Source organism: Watersipora subatra, chromosome 1 (assembly GCF_963576615.1).
Source record: "Watersipora subatra chromosome 1, tzWatSuba1.1, whole genome shotgun sequence".
In the NCBI taxonomy this organism is placed as follows: domain Eukaryota; kingdom Metazoa; phylum Bryozoa; class Gymnolaemata; order Cheilostomatida; family Watersiporidae; genus Watersipora; species Watersipora subatra.
In genome coordinates, this window is record NC_088708.1 from 21,381,714 (window position 1) to 21,403,288 (window position 21,575).

General features: G+C 34.2%; 1 protein-coding gene across 1 annotated transcript; it reads left to right on the forward strand.

The window, feature by feature from the left end:
• Positions 1-3,389: 3,389 nt before the first annotated feature.
• On the forward strand, positions 3,390-11,650 carry LOC137408625 (uncharacterized). Its single transcript, XM_068095217.1, has 7 exons — positions 3,390-3,482; positions 3,746-3,804; positions 7,780-7,808; positions 9,211-9,262; positions 10,005-10,109; positions 10,621-10,755; positions 11,195-11,650. The coding sequence occupies exons 2-7, from the start codon at positions 3,780-3,782 to the stop codon at positions 11,263-11,265; spliced, it is 417 nt and encodes a 138-aa protein (XP_067951318.1). The 5' UTR covers positions 3,390-3,482; positions 3,746-3,779; the 3' UTR covers positions 11,266-11,650.
• Positions 11,651-21,575: the final 9,925 nt, after the last annotated feature.

Sequence of the window (21,575 nt, forward strand, 5' to 3'; positions counted from 1 at the left end):
AATGTGGATAGAACTGTACAGCGTTTTCAAAAATTATAAAACAGTTAACACATTTTTGAGGTTATTTGAAGTTTTTTACTATTGTATAAACCACAAAAGTTATTTTAGTGTAGAAAGACCGAGTATTATTAGAAGCAATTTTTTGTTTGGGCAAAGCTGTCCGCAATACCTTTGCTTTATTCTATATAATTTAGCAGTATATTTAGCATTGAAAAGTTATTTCTATGACCTCTAACCAGAAATTGCACTACAGAGTCTTATACAGTTTTGAAACATTTCTTTCTGATGTACTTTGTGTACAGTATTATGTTTCCATGTGTAGTTTTTGCTGTTGACATTCATTTTCAGAGCAAACATGAATATTCATACTTATGCACAGCAAAATAAATGTGCTTGAACACCCCAGAGCAGCGGTACCATTCTATAAATTTGCATGATAAAAGTGTTTGTAAAGAAGAATGTTTTCAAATGATGGGTGGTGCACCTGGACAAAAATTCACACAATTGAAATGGTGCTGTCTGAAAACCAACAATTGCACAGAAAAAGTCACTATGATGAACAGCCAACAAATGCATCACAAGACATGGCAACTCTCTATTGAAGCTGGATATTTACCCTGTGCAACAAATGAATAGATCTAGTTAATGCTAGCATACCTGTTTCTGTTATTACTTCAACTTAGTATCAATCTGTAGCAAGATGAACTGTATTATAGTCATAAGCCAGTAATAAGAAGCTGGAAAGGAACCACAATATAGACCTCTGCTAAACATAACAAAGTGTAACGCGATAGTGTTTCAGTAGCACACTTTTATAGTTTCAGATGTAGGCCTACAAATACATGTTAAAATGAATTGAAAAGATTTCAAGTGTGCACAACAGTTGCAATTAATTAAAATGTACAACATGGCAACTAAAACAATAACCTATGTGTATTGATGTACATATTTGCTGTTGCTCAGAATTTTCCTAGGGTAAAAAGAAAATCTGAGATAGATGATGACCTTACAGCAACAAAGCTTTTTTGTGGATAACATAAGCTGGTAATTAAATACAACCAAAGCAGACCAATGAAGAATATTTTAAATACTGCATCAAACTACACGATGCCAAAAACTGGCACAGTTGTACCAAAGTGATGCCTAACAAGTTTTGGATTAAAATGTGTTTTTTGCTACTTGTCAGTACATTCTTTGAACATATGTTTATGCGGTTGTTTCTATCAATGAATGTTTAATTTTGACCATATAGACAAAATGTCTGGCAAAGTAATAAATCTTCAATGAAACAAGCAAAGCATTTTGCTAATTGGCAATGCTTGCCACCAGCTTTAACATAGCTCTCCAATCCAGTTGTACTGCATACCATAAACCCTTATTTAAACGCTATAGCGCTCTATTTTTCAGCTCTTTCCCTATAGTGACGCTTTATTAAAGATGACGTTCATATTAAGGGCGGCGTTGTATTCGCCAAACACCCTGTCAGAATTTTTGAAAGATATATTTAACTCTTTCACTGGCGAAGTGAATGTTGCCTATATTTTGCGCTTTCCTTCAGGCAGAGTGACAGTAACTTTTTTGGGTGCAAGAAATTTGCTAACTTACACCCAAATTTTAAGGCATATTTTGATTTTATAACTATATTTAATAATGTTGCGTAAAAACTCATTAGTATGTTTGCTACAGTTTGCAGCCAAAGCTGGTTTTTTATGTGCGATAGAATAGGAGTTACAAGTGTCAATCTATTGTAAGCCAAGTTTATATAACCGCAATGGTGCTATTAAATAATGTGATATAAACTTGCAAGCTTCTAAGTTATATAATGATAATCTATCAACACTACAAATATGTATTCAAAAACAAGTGACATAAACAAACCATATTTATAATACATGTACATTTAGAAACATAAGTTAATATTTTTAAAACAAAAATATTAGCAACGTTTGCTCAGCTAGCTCTGTTCTGATGGTTGCCTTTGTTTGAAACCGTTTCATTTTATTTTTATTTTTCTGGCCGTTCAATACCTTCCACATCGTCTTCTGATCTCAACTACTCTTCTGCACAGCTGGGCTAATTGATATCACTTCCAAACATATTTTCAGCAGAGCAAAAGTTTTACGCGATGCAATTCACACTTCTCGCACAAGTAAAGAGAAACTATGTAGAATCAATACAGCCTCAAAACTTTAGCCTCCAAATACGTTGTAGCACAGATTCCATCATAAATGCACAAAACTTGTTTCACATACATCAAAGCATCAAGACCACATTAAACAAGGAACTACTATTAGTCTGATGCAGTTACTAATTATCTCTGGGATTTTGCATTCAAAGTTTTCAAGAAAAATCGTAAAGATTTAGAGTTGCAAACGCCTTGAAAATGGACTTGGATATGGACAGAAACAACGCAAATTTTAATTGTACTTGATTCATTATTAGTACAGGTTTGTGAACACTTTTCTACTGATCACTTACTATTATGGGTTCATAAAGATCAAGAATGTCTGTGTGGCGATCAAATGAACTGGCATTCAAATAGAAACGACATTCGATTAAAGGGTGGCGTTTTATTTTTCAACCCTTATCTCATAGCGGTGCTCAAATTATAGAGGTCGCGTTGAAGTAAAACTGGCGTTCAAATAAAGGTTGCGTTCAAATACAGGTTTTAAGGTATTTCAACTAATTAAGCCATCGACAAAATTATTGCAAGGCCGTGTATTATTCTATTAGGTACAATTCAGTACAAAATCCCTAAATCATCACATAATGTGTGCACAAAAAAATCCGGCTAAAATTAATAGTCATTGCTGTTATTTTTTTCATTAATGTAACAACAAAACTAGTAACCTTTTTGCGCATACTCCAACTGGGGAGTTGTGTGCCGGTGACAAATGGTTTTTGAGTGCTCCATACTGCCCATTTCCAATGTTGTATTTAAAAAATACTATATTTATTAACCGCAACAAACTACTGAGAAACAATTACCATTGTTGGTATCTCCTAAACTTGGTGTGTGTTCGAAAAGAGTTTCATGAAAAATGTAAAGGCATATTGCATCCATTTCCATTGCTACAGGCACAATGTTTGAGGTTTTTCAAAACTGCTTCTTTCACTTCTTCTTTTACCGTATATGTCGTCAGCCAATTGATATTTTCCAATATGTTTGAAGCCTTGTGAAAATGAAGTTACTTTTACCAAACCATGTCAAGATAGTATATTGTGAACAAATCTGCCTTGTGTATTGACTTAGTATCAATTTTTTAGAGCAAATAACTTGCTTGTCCAGGATATCCTTGATCAGGGTCGTAGAGCAATGAGCTCAGGTCTACTATTCTCTGTATTTATGTTTAGTTATGCTCTTCTATCGAAAAATAATTTTTAGATATGCTGTTTGGCCGAGGGCTGAGGGCAGAAACCCGTAGCAAGGCAAAGGAAGATATCAAAAGGGTTGCAAATGCAATACACAAAGTACGAACATGGTAAGCAACTTTGCTGTACTGTACAGTCTCATACATATTACACGTTATTTTTAAATTACCTGCAGGGTTTTGGCCTAATGTAGAAAATATATAGTGTATATATTAAATTTTAATATATACATAAGCAAAATTTTGCTGCTGGCAGATTTAGAGCATTGCGACTGTGAAGCATGTTGGTTAAATAGTTCTATATGTATTTGATTTCCTGATTGTCATATTATAGTTACGATTCGGACCCTGATATGGGTTCCTTTTGTCCTTAGGGAAAAGAAGTGGGTGACAATAGGTGACACCACCATGAAAGTATTCAAGTGGGTTCCAGGTGAGCAATACTTCATTCTTTTGTTTATTGCTGTTGGCCTTAAGCTGGTTGCCTGAAAACAGCATACAGCGCTGTTTCAGTTTTTCCCGGGCTCACTGGTTTTGTCTTTCAATATAGCTACGTGGGTACGAAATCATTCCAAAGTTCAACTCAAGTAACTAGCAAAGAAATGCAAAGTAATGTATTGAAAGAGGTACAAAAGTTGTCTCCTCTTTGTTAGGTTAGAGCAACCTTAGCATTCGAGCTAACTCTCTTGCTGCCAGACCGTCAGTCACCGTATTGGGCACGCTGCTACTAGACATCGAGTTTTTACTGCTTCAGGAAGGCTCTGTTTGTTCTATTGAGTAATAAACATATATTATTACTTCAAACTTAGGAGGTAGTTTTCTAACTTTGTTGCATATTTTACAGAATTGTAATTTGCTCTCATGGAAATCAAATAGCCCTCCACCAATCAGGTTGAAAAACGCACTCCATCTTCGCGAGTCTTTTACAAAATGGCATCAAATCCATAGCACTTCTTAGCTTATTTAATAACCAGAAATGTTATTCAAATTTATCATTAACCATTTTTCAACAGTTTAACCAGATCTGCATTGTAATTTCAGTCACTGACCGAGTTTTATGTTGAGAAAGTAAAGCTGTAGCGATATTTAGTCATATTTGGAGGTTACTGATGGGAAGAACATTTCTTAATTGCATATTTTGTAAAATCATTTAAAAAAACTCTAGGCTGTTCAGCTACCACCTTTCCATCAGACTGAAAATATTATTGGCCAAAGTTTCAAATATTGAGACTTGATAAAATTAGCTTTGGATTTAGCCATACAAACAGAAATTGAATATCTTTAGGTATAAATTACCTGCTACATTATCAATAGCTAGCCAACAATAGTGAATAGATTTCGGCAAACCTCTAGTTGCCAAACAAGTTTGGCTTGTCCCTATTGTCACTATTTCTCTAGATCGGTTCAGCTCGTGGTACAAACTGAAATTCGTCCGCCTCTAGTAAAAATAACTCTATTTAGACATTGAGATCAGGCATTTTCTTGTTACAAACTGAGAATCCTAACTAAAAAGCAAAATTGACTCGCTGCTGATCATTCATGTTTCTTGCTTATGTATTGTGCTTATGCTTATTGTGTTATGGTTACCTCTGTTATACAGTTGATCAGCAGTTTATCATTAGGACAATTTATGGCTTGTGTACAGAATGCCCATACCAATATATTAATAGAATATTGGTTCAGACTAGGTTTCATGCACATGTAAGTGTGACAAACTACAATTTGGTGTAACTAGTTTGCCTTTTTTTATTAATAATAGTCTGAATGGAGGGTAAGACAATTTTTAACTTTGCCCTTCATGGCTACTATATATGTAAGCCGCCGACATAATTTAACCGATTTTGTTATATTGTATCTGAAATTCTGGCTTGAACAAATGTATGAGGCTATTCAGTGAACAAGTGACAAATACAACAGCGCATTACTAGTCATAAGGCACAAAGTTGAAAGTTACCATTTTCGTTCTAATCGTTGTTTGTAAAAGAGCACACAAGGCTCTGGAAGTTGTGAGATAAACCAATTATAGAAATATGTGTCACGACCACAGAAACCATGGTTAAGTCGGATTTATCAGATTCAGAGTTATCAAAATTAGCAGAAGGAGAAAATTCTCAGTTATTTTGCAAAAAAAATTTTGATTCTAGCTTAACTACAGCAGATTTATGGCCAAAAAACTGAATACTTGTTTACCATTAGTGCGAAAACATACATGTAATTCCGAGAAAACTGGCGTTAAAGTTTGAGAAACGAAAACCAATGCACAGTTTTGTTTACATTTCAAAACGTCATAGCAACCAATATCAAGAAGTTGTGATATTTATCTAGATTTCTGTATTTTTATCAAAAAGTTATGCTGAATTTAAAAATCTAAACAGATTTTAGCTGGTTGTCATAGAAATAACTGTATATTTATTAGAAAATGTATTACTTAATTTTGCAGATTTTAAAAACGGCTTGCCAGTATCGCGATATTGGGCACAGCCAAACCATCAACAAAATCTTTAGAAAAATAACAACAGAAACATTGCACACAATCAGTCACTATATGCTTTGATCTTGTAAATTCGAATAATTATTCTTATAATTAAATCTGATAATATTCTTATAAAATCGAACAATTATTCTTACAATTAAATATTGTAATAACCTTGAAGAATCGTTAGGAAAATAGTCTCGTAATTCCCTTTGCTTTCACTGCTTTTGACATCAGTTGGAATACCAAAGTACTCATATAAGTGTCCAAAATGTCAAAGTTATATTTAAAATCCGCAAAAAAGAAACGATTATATTTATCGGACGCCATTTTTCAGTACTTCCTGTTTAGCATAGCAACGGTTTTAAGGGGGTTTTCCGAGTGTTAAAGACTTCTATTGGCTAAACTGACTTCAGATTCAGAAAGATCACTCTTTGATTGGTCAAGACGCACGTGTTACAAAAATCGTTACCATTATTATAAATCGAGTTAGTGCAACTTTAAAGTCAGATAACTCAACTTCGTGATTTACGACTTAACCATGGTTTCTGTGACCGCGACCCATATGGTTTTATCTCACAGTCTTTTTATTATAATCCTACTGTATTTTAGGTCAACCTATAACATGCCTTTTTAGTTGTATGTTTTATCTTTTGCATATTTTAAGAGTACGAGTCCTAATATATACATGTACGAAACTCTTTAGTAAAATATTTTAAATCAAAAAATAGTATTAACTTTTTTATATATGTATATGTATTCATGTATACACATATGCAGGCCCGTTTTCCCTGGGGCGGCTGAGCCGCCCCACTTTTTAGTGATTCTCGCCGACTGAGTACTAAAAACTGCAGTCTAAGCTCATTCACTTGGAATTTCCAACAAGTAATTTACTAGCAACTAGCGTTCTAGATGGTCTCAGTGGTGATCTCGCCAAATGAGTGATCTTGTGAGGCTTTGTTAAGACTTGGAAACTGACTTTATTGCTTATAATGGGGGTGTGAAGATGACCCCCGAACTTGCATTTTCCTTATAACATAACCGAATCAAAACATCGATGAGGAGTGGTATGGGGCAGGCTCGTCTAAATAATCTTCTAATATTACACATACCAGTATATAAAGATATTGAAATACATACAAAATCAGTTGTAAAAGATTTTTGCCATGGTCAGATTGACAGAACAAGAGCTATTGCAATAAAGAAGTAATAGCTCTTGTTCTGTCAATGTCCCTTAATGAAATCTGTAGCGTCATGTGTTTTATATCGCTCGTTGAATAAAGAAAAAGTTTTGCCTATCATAGACCATAACAATATATTTATGTAGATTTTGATGCTTACAATTGGTTGCATTTATGCATACTTTAAGGGTTGTGGATGCTTAAAAGGTCCAGAGCTTCGGGGGGCTGAACACCCCGTTTGGGGCTTACACCGCCCCCAAACCCCTAGGTGTTCATAGCTAGTCGCCTAACATTTGCAGCCGCCTTAACTTGCAACCAGGAAATACAGGCCTGCACATATGGACATATACCGTATATATATATATTGTTTTTATATACATTTATATATATGATCATTAAAAATAATAGTTTTATAAAAAATAATAAAGAGCACTTAATACACTACATGTATGTTTAGGGTGAATTATACAGTAATATAAAATATAACGAACACTTAGCTGTTAGTCAGTTACAACATGTTTATTTAAACCAGAAGTAGGTCAATTTTTTCAGTAGGTAACTGCTTCAGTTGTAACAATAACATTATCTCCTAGATGACAAGTGCTCATAGAACAGTGTTGTGATAAGTGTTCACTATTTTCCAATCGGTAGAACAAATCAACCTGTCTTGATTAGAGTCTTTTGACTCTAATACATGTAGCTCTGTAAAAGTTTGTAGTAGTTTGTACTCAATCAACTTGCTGATCTTTTGCAGCCGCCAACCAAGCCCCACGAGAACTTCAGGTATGCATAACAATGTTCTTATTTACTAGCACTCCCTTTCTGGCTTTGTTTCAGTAACTTTCGTATGGTACGTTGATAGAGCGGTTCTATTAACCCATTTGCTTCCTCATAGAACTATCATAACATCACATGTGCATGCCAGTTTCAGTGGTGCTTAAACTTGATTTTTGGATGTATTGCATATAGTGTCAGATTATAATTAAAGGTTGACTTGCAACAAAATTCACATTACCGTTATTTGATATGAAAAGATTCACCATGTCTTACTCTGTTGTGTAGTAGGTGCAAAATATGTGGAAAGGTGATTACAAGATCTTAAAAGCTCAAAAACGAACAGAAAATTGCAGCCACACAAGACCGCCGTAGTTTGGATTCCCTTTCCAAAACGGCTCAAATGTGATGTACATGTAGTTGTGAGCGATGGTTTCTGTTTACACTCCCTTGCAACCTTATTTGTCGAAATATTTTCACAAATATACTTCACGCATTCAATAAAACTATGTCTATTGTTCTTACACGTCTGTTTTATCGTCATCGTAATGCTGTCACTTTTAGCAGTGATATTTTATAACTTACCGTGAAAATTCGTTTAATTTTTTAGCCTTAGTTTGAAGGAGTACATATCATTGTCTGATAATCATGACAAGCATGTTGGTCACTTGTGATAATCGAGAAGTGCTGCAGAAATTATTTGCGAAGTATTGGGTCACATGATCAGATTGCGACTTGCCGATTAGACCAGGCCGAAACAAAACTGTAAAGTAGCGAGCATCTATATTTGATACGGAGTCTTCAGTAAAACCCGAAGTGTTTGTCATAAACTAGTACTACTCCAATCTACGGCGGCTTTTCGTTTTTGAGCTTTTAAGAGCTTGTAATCACATTTCCACATATTTGGCACCTACAACACAACAGAGTAAGACATGGTGAATCTTTTGATACCAAATAACTGTAATGTGAATTTTGTTGCAAGTCAACCTTTAACGAATGCATCCTGTTATTGTCATATTGGTGAAAAATCGTAATGCTTACTGGGACACTAAAGCAAAGTGCATGCCAAGGGCTGCACTAAGACATAAATAATAACAATATGCAAATGGAATAGTTGGATTTTTATTAAATCACAAAATGTTTTATGTTGCCTCTAACTGGCTACAGTAAAAACTAAAATTCATTATATGTACTATTTCATATTGTTGTCTTCGTATAGGCAACATTGATGACCTGGTAGCGCATCAACATCTTTGACTATAAACAGTGACAAACTGTTGAAATAGCGAGACCTTATTGAATGTATCTTCAATATCAAAATGGGTGATGGGTGATGAATACCTAGGGGAATGTCATGCCCGTAGCCCTGTATAAGATTGACCAGTTAGCTACCATTTCTGTTGTATTTTAGAAAACCGCAAACGCAAGTCAACTCAACATTGATAGTACTACAGAAGGAAAAGGTAAGCTCTTTGCGCTTTTATATTCAGATTAGTTCTGGCCTCCGTTGTAGCAGCTTGCCCGCTGAGGATTGACAGTAGACCGATCAATAGTTTTCAGGTCTGTTGATTGTGTTGTAACCGGCCAATATGACCTAGCGTGAGCAAGCTTACCTCCTATGCTAAATGCTGCGCTTTCTCTTTTATAAATCGGTCTGTAACACCAATGCTGATGATTGTCATTGATTGACCTATCACTATCATATCAACACCATTATATGTCATTTATTTAGAAAAAACACCGCATAAGATTCCCATCACCACTTACTATCGTTAGTACATTGACTTAGAATGCTACAGTCGGCATTTTGCCGACCTTCTTCTAAAATCATATGCATTTTCTTGTCACATAGTTGTCCAATCTTCAGCATTCTTCGTATTGTTGTATGTTTAAACTAGTATCATTGTATTACATGTGCTGTATTGGTGATTTCATGGCATACTATCATTTCTAGGTATAGCCTAGTTAATCCGAGACAGTCTTCACTTGTGTGAGGTTGACTGTGGCAAGAAACGGCCACATACATTAAGTTCAGGTTCGCATGCAAAAAAAGCTGCAGTTAGGCAAGCAAGTGGCAATTTACATTGAAAAAAACATAAATAGCCTCATAAAAGCTTCATATATTAGCATGCGTATGACTTGTAATAGACATATGCACACAGAGTTGTTTCAAATCGCTAGTGTCTGTTGCCTTTAATTATGTAGTAGAATCACAGCCCATCGCTGGAGTGAGCAGCATACCGAAGCGCATGCTCTCATACATTAATGATGATAACTCTATGGATAGTGTGGCTAGCAGCAATACATCAGGTCAGTAAAACAAGTTTTGTACAGAAAAATGTTGCAGGTTTGTTGTTTATTTCTACAGCAAGAGTCAAGCAATATACTATCATATGAATCTATGCCATTATATTTTTGCATCCGATGTTGCTGTTGAGTAGCAATTACACTATTTTCGTTTAAATTCCAATGGTGTATATCTGTTTTTAACACATACAATGGAATACAGTGTATCTTCTCATCTTCATGCTCACTAGGCAGGTAAAAAGCTCGCACCTGCACTTGAAAGTTTTCATCCTGACACTTTATCAAATGTCAACCAAATTATGCTGCCAAATCCTGATATGGCCAAGGAAATGTGTTCAATATTTTATATTCTTCTTGCTGGATGATCACTTTAATCCTAGGTTTCATTGATATCCTCAGCAGGTATATGCTTGGGGCATGTCACCAATTTTACTGCCATGCATTTGTTATCAATGGTTTTCTAATTGCTCATCCAATTTTCTGATCAATATTATCTGCCATTTCTATTTTACAGACAACAATGATGAACTATCCAGAGACTTTCAAAGTTACGCGTCTGATGGTTCAAATTGCGCAACAAATCTCAATAATTCTAATTCTGCAACTCCTACATTGGCAATGATGCAAACGGGTGATTCATATCTTCAAGGTATTGTAGCTATACCCTTGTAACATAGACATATTAACTATACTAAAGTATATAAAAAAATATATACAGTAGGCCTATATATTTTTTTTTTTATATATATAAAAATATATATATACTAAAATATATTAATGTATAGTTAATAGGTCTATGCCTTGTAATGTAAATGTAATAGCAATGATTCAAATACATGTAGATGTTTGAATGCAAAAAATATGTAAATATGCCGAGTACATGCTCATTTTATTTCAAAGACACATTTTACTATGTTGCGATATGCTATAGTGTAGTGCACTATTATAGTGAATGGCAGCTTTTCTATTATGCCACTATCATTTTGACATCTAGATTTGATTGTTGACCGATTACGAATGTATCATATGTGGCCATTGTAATATGCATTCTAACTTTATCATATATTTGTAATGTATTATCCTTTTAGAGTCCGATGACACATCACAGTCTAACACACAGATTCCTAGTCTTGATTCACAGGCAGGAGCTGACAATTAATATATTTTATATCTTCATTTATCATTCAGTCATTCATCTAAGGATCCTACATAACTTGTAAATGTTTCCCATTGTCTCAACCTTTTTTGTTTTCCTAACTTATATATCACATATACATTGAAAGATCAAAACAATAGTGATGTCTCATTTAAACGTTGATGGTCAGGTTCATTAAGAAATGACAAACCATCAGATACTGGCCTGTCCCAATGTTCTCCTCCACCATCTGAACCAAAGTCACAGCTTCTTGCAGTTCTCCTTAAATAGATAAAATCAGATAAAAAAACTAGAGCACCAGATAGTTTTAATAACGGTATTAGGTGCATCAAAAGCTGTAAGACATCCTTCACTGGAAAGAAAGTGTAAGCTTCAGGAGGGTAAGTATCAGGGATCGCTAAACATATTATGGAAATGTTTACTTTTCCATATCCATTTCCATAAACATAAATATTTCTATAATTTTATGGAAATGGATATGGAAATTTTATTTTAGAAATATGGAAATGTTATGGAAATGGAAATGAATTATGGAAATATTATGGAAATGGAAATAATATGGAAATAAATTATGGAAATGATATGGAAATAAATTATGGAAATGGAAAAAATTATGGAAGTGAATTATAGAAATGTTATGGAAATGGAAATACTATAGAAATGGAAATTGTGACAAACACGTAATCCCTGGTAGGTATAAGGAAAAGCTAATGATTGAAAATCGATGAATCATCACCATTTGTGAACTTGCCTTGTCGCGATTTGTGACATAATATATAACATGTTATGATCTCATCAGTTGGTATAAAGCTATACATGCATAAAACCATATTAGCTGATTTTAACGCAAGAGTATATATGCATTTAGTTTTTCCAATGATCACATGGTGGTATATAAGACAGTGAGCCCATTTTGCTACATAAAATGCGTCTGGCGGTTTTTGATATTAAAGCCATATATTGGCTGGATTGTTGTAAAATAATAGAAACAAAACATGCATTTATGATAATTTGCGAATGAAATTCGTTATGATATTTAAATGTGTCTGTGCAAGCAGAAACATAATATGCGAAAGTTACCTTTGGTATTGCAAGTACTCCTTTGCTAATTCGGCATATTTTTGTTCCACAACTGCCAGCTTTTCTTCTAATTTTGTAATCAATTTAGCCTTTCTCTCCAAATCTTGAGATTGAAGCTTTATATGGCTGCAGGACACAATTTAGTACAAGATTTTTTAATTCGTTTCGGTAAATAGTTAGTATTTTTAAAATATGTATATGCATTGAATAGCAAATAAGCTATGTTTGAACAAGTCTCTCAACCAAGGTCAAGGCAGAAAAACCACAATGAGCAACCCAAGTCTATTACCGATATTACTCATTAAACATATCCTTAATTAGTAATGCATAATGCCTACCACAGTCAAAACTTTTGTAGTAATGATCAAAGCACATCCTTATTCCATATTACCATATCTATCAGTTTAAGAAAATTCTACAGCTTGCGGGTAAGTCAAACAAGAGAGGAACAATCAGTTCAAACAATGCTTCCCAACACATTCTCAATTGGAATTACAGCAGATGCTTTATGTAACTCAGGCAAAATTTGTTTCCATTTTTACATTTTCTATACCCAACAACAGTTAACCAATTATTTATAATATTCATGTATAGATTGTTTATATACACACCCTTTGGCATTATCCAGATGAAAATTAATGATCTTCTGTATCCCACTACAAGACCTAGAAGGATTGCAAGACTTCAACAAGTACTGTATTGGTAAAGGGAGATTCTTGCTTGAAAGATCTTTCAGCTGGTTAGATTGTATCATAATACCACATGTTCCAACTGGGCAACGAAACCAGAATGATTTTCCAGCATTCCGTCTTGCTGATTGTTGATCAACCAAACTCTTGAGACAGTGCATACAAAAGCTATGTAAACAAGTAACAGAGGCAACATTAGCTGGAGAAACCTTTGGTGGTTTCGACATCCAAAGACAAGCTTCACACTCTGGAAGCTTCACTTGCAACTTCGAAGCCATGTAGACCTACAGAAATATAATGATGTATTATAGTTAACTCATTATATCACATCTAATAGCAATTTGCTATTACTTGAATACTGGTGAGAGATTTAATTGATTTTTTTAACAATCTTTCTCCTGGTAGCACAACAAGACCTACCTATTTCATACCTACAATATTCTATATGTAATATATAAAATATCCCACTATATTATATATACATATATATCTATATATATATGTATACACACTGAAACTTGGATAACTCAAACTTCACAGGACCGAGCAAAAGTATTCGAGTTATCAGAGTGTTCAAGTTATCAGAGCACTGTCACAAGTTCATGTATTCATCATTTGATAGATCAGTTGATACACAGTTGATTACATATACAAACTATATATAAATCAACAGCATGGATTGCTTGTTACAAGTTAAACGGCCTCTCATGTAGTTTTAAAAATTTTTATCAAAAAGTATAGATATTTTTCAATCACTTGAGATTTGTTTGTTTTGGTGATGTGACTGCCAGGATATTCTCAAATTGAAATTGGCAAAACTTGATCGCAGTTAAAAGACAACTTTATTTCTTGAGCATTTTAACCAAGATCAATTATGCTGATTTTGCTTTAAAGGTTGACTTGCAACAAAATTCACATTACCGTTATTTGGTATCAAAAGATTCACCATGTCTTACTCTGTGGTGTTGTAGGTGCCAAATATGTGGAAATGTGATTACAAGCTCTTAAAAGCTCAAAAACGAAAAGCCACCGTAGACTGGAATATCTTTATTTCGATGATGTAGCCATGAAATTTGGCTATTGTCTTGTCACGTGATGTTCTCACGTGAATTGAAAGGCCAATAAAAAGATCAATATAAAACTTATCGTAGCACTAGTTTATGACAAACACTTCGGGTTTTACCGAAGACCCCGTATCAAATATAGATGCTCGCTACTTTACAGTTTTGTTTCGGCTTGAACTAATCGTCAAGTTGTGATCTGATCATGTGACCCAATACTTCGCAAATAATTTTTGCAGCATTTTTCGATTATCACAGGTGACCAACAGGCCTGTTATGATTATCAGACAATGATATGTACTCATTCGAGCTAAGGTTAAAAAGTTTAACAAATTTTTACGGTAAGTTATAAAATATCAGTGCTAAAAGTGACAGCATTACAATGACGATAAAACAGATGCGTAAGAACAATTATACACCTGGTTTTATTGAATGCGTGAAGTATATTTGTGAAAATATTTCGACGAATGAGGTTGTATGAAAGTGTAAACAGAAACCATCCTGTAACAACTACGTCCCGTTTGAGCCGTTTTGGAAAGAGAATCCAAACTATGGCGGTCTCGTATGGCTGCGATTAACTGTTCGTTTTTTAGCTTTTAAGAGCTTTTAATCACATTCCCATATATTTTGCACCACAACAAAGTAAGACATGGTGAATCTTTTGATATCAAATAACTGTAATGTGAATTTTGTTGCAAGTCAACCTTTAAGATTATCCGAAGGTTACTTGGCTTTTCTTTGCTTTCGAAGGACTATCACAAAGCGGATGATTGGTAAAATTTGATTTTTTGCAAACCTTAAGAAAATTCGTTAACTAAAATATTTTGCCGATGATGTTAATAACGACGCCTAAGAACTACTAAAAGCTTATGTTTATTTCTATGGCTTGGAATAATGTGATATTCTAAAGTGATAACAACGACTCGGTATAGCCACTGGGCAAAAAACTAATTGAGTTAATGATGTTGAGGTGGAGTTATCTAAAGCAGTTTATCATTGCGTGGGAACAGAAAAAACAAATCTGTTCGAGTTAACCATGTGTTTGAGCTATCCGAGGGCGAGTTATCTGAGTTTGACTAAATATGTATTTATACATATATATATAGAATAGTGTATATACATGTATATATATATATGTATATACAATATTCTATATGTATATACAGTCAAACATGGATAACTCGAACTTCAAGTGAACTACAAGAAACTTGCAAAAGTGTTCGAATTATCAGACCATTCAAGTTATCAGAGCACTGTCACAAGTCCATATATTTACTTATTTATTAGTAGATACATGTACATATACAAACTATAATATAAATCAAAAGCACAAATGGCTTGTTTCAAATTAAATGCTTCTAATGTAAAGTTTAAAACGTTTTTATGAAAAAGTATAGAGATTTTTCTATCACTTGAGATTGGTTTGTTGTTTGAGGTGATGTTATTGCCAGGACGTTTTTCAGATTGACATTGGCAAAACTTGATCGTTGTTGAAATGCTCAAAAGAAAAGACATTTTTTTCTTTCGGGGTTTTACCCACGATCAAATTTGCCGTTTTTTCTTGAAGTTTATGCAAAGATTATCTTACTTTACCTGGGATTCGTTAAGAGCAACACTCCGAGGCAGTTCAATTAAAAGTTTTACGAGGTTTTACGTACATTCTATATCACTCACGCTTTTTTAATAGATACTTATTGAATATACACACATATTCTGTGTTTAGGTCAAACGATGAATAGTTTTTTGTAGCTCAGACAACGTTAAAGTTTAATTACAACAATTTTTAAGACGTTTTAAACATTCAACATTCCGACGTTGATTCAACACGGAATCAACGTCGGAAAACTATTCATCACGGGCTAGCCAGGTCACGCACTCAAGGATTTTCGCCGCGCACATACAAAACAAAAACAACATGCGATTTTTGTTTTGTATGTGCGTGGCGAAAATCCTTGCGCGCGTGACCCGGCTAGCCCGTGCTACTCATCGTATAGCAATATAAATCAAATTTTACCAAACCTTTAGAAAAGTCGTTGACAAAAATATTTTGCCGATGGTGGTAATAACGACGCTTATGAATTACGAAAAGATGAAGTTTACCTATATGGCTTTGAATAAAGTGATTTTTTAAAGCGATAACAACCGTTTCGGTAGCCGTTGGGCAAAAAACAGTTCGAATTAACAGTGTTGAGTTCGAGTTATCTATAGCAATTTATCATTGCGTGGGAACGGACCAAAGGAAATGTTCGAATTAACCATGTGTTCGAGCTATCCGTGGACGAGTTATCCATGTTTGACTGTATTTATATACAGTCAAACATGAATAACTCGCCCTCGGATAGCTCGAACACACGGTTAACTCGAACGGTTTTGTTTGGTCCATTCCCACGCAATGATAAATTGCTTCAGATAACTCGACCTCAACTTCGTTAACTCGAACAGTTTTTTGCCCAACGGCTACCGAGACGGTTGTTATCGCTTTAGAATATCACTTTATTCCAAGCCATAGAGATAAACCTCAACTTTTAGTAGTTCATAGGCGTCGTTATTACCATCATCTGCAAAATATTTTTGTCAACGACTTTTCAAAAGGTTTGGTAAAATTGATTTTTACCAAACATCCGCTTAGCGATAGTCCTTCGAAAGCAAGGAAAAGTGAGGTAACCTTGGCATAAACTTCAAAAAAGATCGGCAAAATTGATCTTGGTTAAAATGCTCAAAAGAAAAAGATCTCTTTTCTTCTGAGCATTTCAACAGCGATCAAGTTTTGCCAATTTTAATCTGAAAAACGTCCTGGCAGTCACATCACCTAAAACAACAAACAAATCTTAATTGATAGAAAAGTCTCTATACTTTCTGATAAAAATTTTTAAACTTTACACTAGAAGCATTTAATTCGAAACAAGCCATTTATGCTTTTGATTTATATTATAGTTTGTATATGTACATGTGTCTACTAATAAATACATGGAATTGTGACAGTGCTCTAATAATTTGAACGCTCTGATAATTTGAACACTTTCACTCGGTCCCGTGAAGTTTGAGTTATCCAAGTTTGACTGTATATATAGTAACTAGAATCAGGTGCAAACGTCAAAAGTAATAAATGCTTGCTGTTGTTTTTTCTTTATTTCTCTAAACCAATTCAGTACATGACCCGTATTGAAAAGTTTACCAGACAAAATCAACAACCTATTAAACGCACTCTCATCAAATGAACAACAATTTAACAGCACAGTGCAACCATACCAAGAAGCACTCTACAAAGGTGGATAAAACAGCAAACTACAATTCAAAACCAACATGAAAAAATCCAAAAATCGTGACAGACAAAGAAAAATCACATGGCACAACCCCCCATTCAGAACCAATGTTGCAACCAACATCGGCCAAAAATTTTTCAACATAGTTACGTGCTTCACAATAAAATACCCACCACAAGCAATATTTAACAGACAACCCTTAAAACTGAGCTACTCAGTAATGCCAAACATGAAAACAATCATTGATGCGAGCAACAAAAAACTCACTAAAACTATTAGACAACTATAAGACAACAAAAAAAGTTGTAACTGCAGACAAAAGAACAATTGCCCTTTGGAAGGAAAGTGCCAAGCTAAGAATGTGATATACCAAGCAACAGTGAATAACCATACAGACAACCACGTAGCAACCTATCAACAGTATCAACAGAATTAAAAACCAAATATAGCAATCCTAAAGCCTCGTTTAACCACAAAAACAAACAGCACCACACAGAACTGAGCAAGCACATGCGGAAGTTGAAAGACAGCAACTCAGCATACAACATAATATGGAAAATATTAGCTCAAGCACAACCATATACAAACAAAACGATGCAAACTATGTTTACTAGAAAAATACTTCATAATATGCAAACCACACTTTAGCACATAGAATAAAAGAAATGAGTTGTCTTCTAATTGCCGACATGCTAAAAGTTATCTTCTCGGTTACACTTTGTACTAAATCACATGATTTAAACATCGAGCCCATTTCTAGCATTTTGGTACAGCTTTTGATTTTAGTCCAATTGCGCCTGAGGAGTGCATCGCACGAAACAAATTTGCAGGACTATTACTAAAAGTTTACTTTCTTCTTAATTTTTTTTCTATTATATATATATCGTAAAACCTCTAATTGAACGCCACCTCTACTTGAACGCCACCTTTATTTGACCGAAACTATGACAGAAAGGTTGAGAAATAGAGTGTCGCCCTCTATTTGAACACCACCTCCATTTGACCACCACTTTTACAATCTTTGATCTTTATGATCTCAACATATCAAGTGATCAGTAAAAGTGTCCACAACATTGTATTAATAATGAATTGTTTAAATCAATAAAAATGAATTCTCTCGTTGGCCAACTCTATAGTTTTTCGCTTTTTCTCATTAACTTTGAAAGCATCCCCATAAAAATAATTAATAACTGTCTCAGGCTAATAGTAGCTGTTTAAAGTAGTCTTGATACTTCGAAGTAAATGTATATAAAAACGGTTTAGATTTATGACAGTAGATGAACGACTAATTTTAGGCTAATGTTTAGCTAGCAAAACTTTTAGGCATTGCATTTGTGCTAAATGCAACGCGTATGTTTTGCTCTGCCAAAAAATTGTTTGGATGCTAACATCGACTAGTTCAGTAGTGCAGAAAAAGAGTTGAGGTCAGAAGACATTGTGAAAGGTATTGGACAACTAGAAGATGTTCGTTCCATCGAAAGCAACAATCAGATCGCAGCAACCCGAGCAAATGATGCAAATATTTTTGTTTTAAAAACGTTAATTTTTGTTTTGCATGTGATAGATACAATATGAATCATTTGTCACTTGTTCATGAATATATATTTGTAGCCTCTGATAGATTATCATTATATAACTTATAAGTTAGCAGATTTGTAGCATATTATTTGATAGCAGCATTGCGTAATCTGATCTTACAGTTGATCGACGCTCGTAACTCCTCTTCTACTGCACACAAAAAGCTAGTTGTGGTTACAAACTGTAGCAAACATATCAGTGAGTGCAACCAGCTTTTATGCAAGATTGTTAAATATAAAATAAAATAATGTCTTCAAATTTAGAATGAAATAAAAATTGAGAATGTCGACAAATTGCAAAGAAGGACACAGGCTATAATATCATCGCAGGTCAATTGCAAGCAATATATACATGTATTAACTGGTAGAGATATTTCTCAGTTTCTTGGTTCATACTTTTTAAGAGATCTTTGACAAACTTTGACAAGTTAGAGCTAAGTTAGTATATTTATTGCATTCAAAATGTTTAATATTGGTCCACCGGAAAAAGAGGGCAAAATATAGACGACATTATCTTCGCCCGTTATAGGGCTAAATTTATCTTCCGAAAATTCTGACGAGCTAGTTGAAAAATAAACTGCCAGCCTCTATTTGAACGTTGCCTCTAACTGACCACCACCATAGAGGAAGGGTTGAAAAATAGAGCGCCATGGCGTTCCATTAGAGGTTTAACGGTATATACATGTACATGTATATACACATGTGTATATATATAACAAGACCGCAAAACTTATGTATAGATATATATGTTTTGTGGTCTGACTATGTCAAGACTGAAATCCAAGCATTCTGCAACAAGACATACATGAATATATGAAAAATTTTTCATTGAGTAATCTGAAGCATGCCAAGCACCGAATCTCAAGCATGGAAGAGAATCAGCAAAAGCTTTAATGAGGCTCTTTAAGTGAAAGGTAGGAGTTTCTCGAACAATTCGTAGAAACCTATCCACCATCCAGGAGGTTAGGAAAATCTGTAGAGCATTACTTTAATTCAGAAGAAACTCCTATAATGTAAACCTCCTACACAAAGTCCACTGAACATAAAGAATTTATGTAAAGTTCTTGCTTCATATAACATACAAGTTCTCAAATTTGATTGGAATAACGGGAATCTCATAATTAGCCTTTAAAATGTCGTTTTCTCTCCTGCCACACTTGGGAGAAAAAATGACGTAGAGGAATATCTATGTTACTCATACTAGTACCCTGGTCGTCTAGTGTGCTGTGAAAAACCGTCGGGTGTGCCGATAAAACACAGATAATAAACAGTTGCACACTTATTATTTAAAAAACAAAAAGGCAGTCAATTGATGCAGGGGTTACAGTATCGGTCCACCAAGCTGAATGTGACAAGTGTCATTAAAAGCGTTGGTTTATCATAACCTTTCACCCCTGGCTTTGGACAGATGGATGGACAGACAGACACCTCTTTTATTATAGTAAAGAAATATTTTTGTTTTACTTTATTTTCAATGTATACAATTTTTTTCTATATATGCGATTTACATGTATTTTACTGTTTGTATAACGTGAATCCCTAGAACGTAAACTTTTTCGGAATGGATTATTGACGTTGTAGGAGCATCTACTGTATACTTAATGTACTGTATAACCAAACTATAGAAAAGGAAACTAGATACATTTGTACTGATTTACAGCAGCTATGTTTTAAAAAACTTAAAATGCTGAAAAGTATTATTTTAATGTAAATTAATAAAATTTTGGAAAAAACATTCGATAAATTTTGTGTTGCATGAAAAAAGAGACAGTGTTTAAGTGATCATAAGTCAGGGGTTGACCGTATATCAAGCTTTAAACTTTCATCTCCATGACATTAACTTTTCAAAAATAGCCAGTGAAGGTTTCTCATTGGCCTAAAATAAAAAATACTGATTGGTATGCAGGTCAAAGCAATAATAAAAAATCCTTCTACAAATACAAATGAGAGACAGCTGCCATAAAACCTGTATTTGAAAGCCATGGTGGTCTATTTCTCAACCCTTCCACTAAAGTGGCGTTTTATTAGACGTGACATTCAAATTAAGGGTGGTGTTTGATTTGTCGAATAGGTCATCAAAATCTTGGGAAGATAAATTTAACCCTGTTATGGGTGAAGAAATGCAAAATAATAGCCGGATATAGCTATTAATTATTTTGATGGCTTGGCTTTTAAAGTTCTAAAGAAAAACCGTAAGACTTTGGAATAAAAAAATGGACTTCGATGATTGGTTTGAGTAATTACGATGGAATCTTTACTATTTGGGGTCTAAAATTTGTGCTTAGCACGCATTTGCAAGCTGTACAAACGGCTAAACGTTCTCTTTATTTATGCGAAATTTGGTTTTATTCTTTAATTTCTCACCTAAAAAATTGTTTGGACACTAACATCAACTAGTTCAGCAGTGCAGAGAAGATTTGAGGTCAGAAAACAATGTGGTAGATATTAAACATGCAACCAGAAGAAAATAAAATGAGTTCAAACGAAAGCAACAATCAGATGCTAAGATGCCAACGATGCTAATATTTTTGTTTCAAAAATGTTAATTTTCATTTTTGCGTGTTTTCAAATATAAAGTTGTAGTATGTGATAGATTGCTATTATAAAACTTGAACAAACTTGCAGATTTATAGCATATTATTT

What these genes read in the sequence shown, in the direction of transcription:
- LOC137408625 (XM_068095217.1), top strand. Translation starts at nt 3,780, where the DNA reads ATGAAAGTATTCAAGTGGGTTCCAG. An exon ending in TAGTACTACAGAAGGAAAAG is followed by an intron (nt 9,263 to 10,004) that starts GTAAGCTCTTTG and finishes TTAATTATGTAG; the next exon opens with TAGAATCACAGCCCATCGCT. An exon ending in GGGTGATTCATATCTTCAAG is followed by an intron (nt 10,756 to 11,194) that starts GTATTGTAGCTA and finishes TTATCCTTTTAG; the next exon opens with AGTCCGATGACACATCACAG.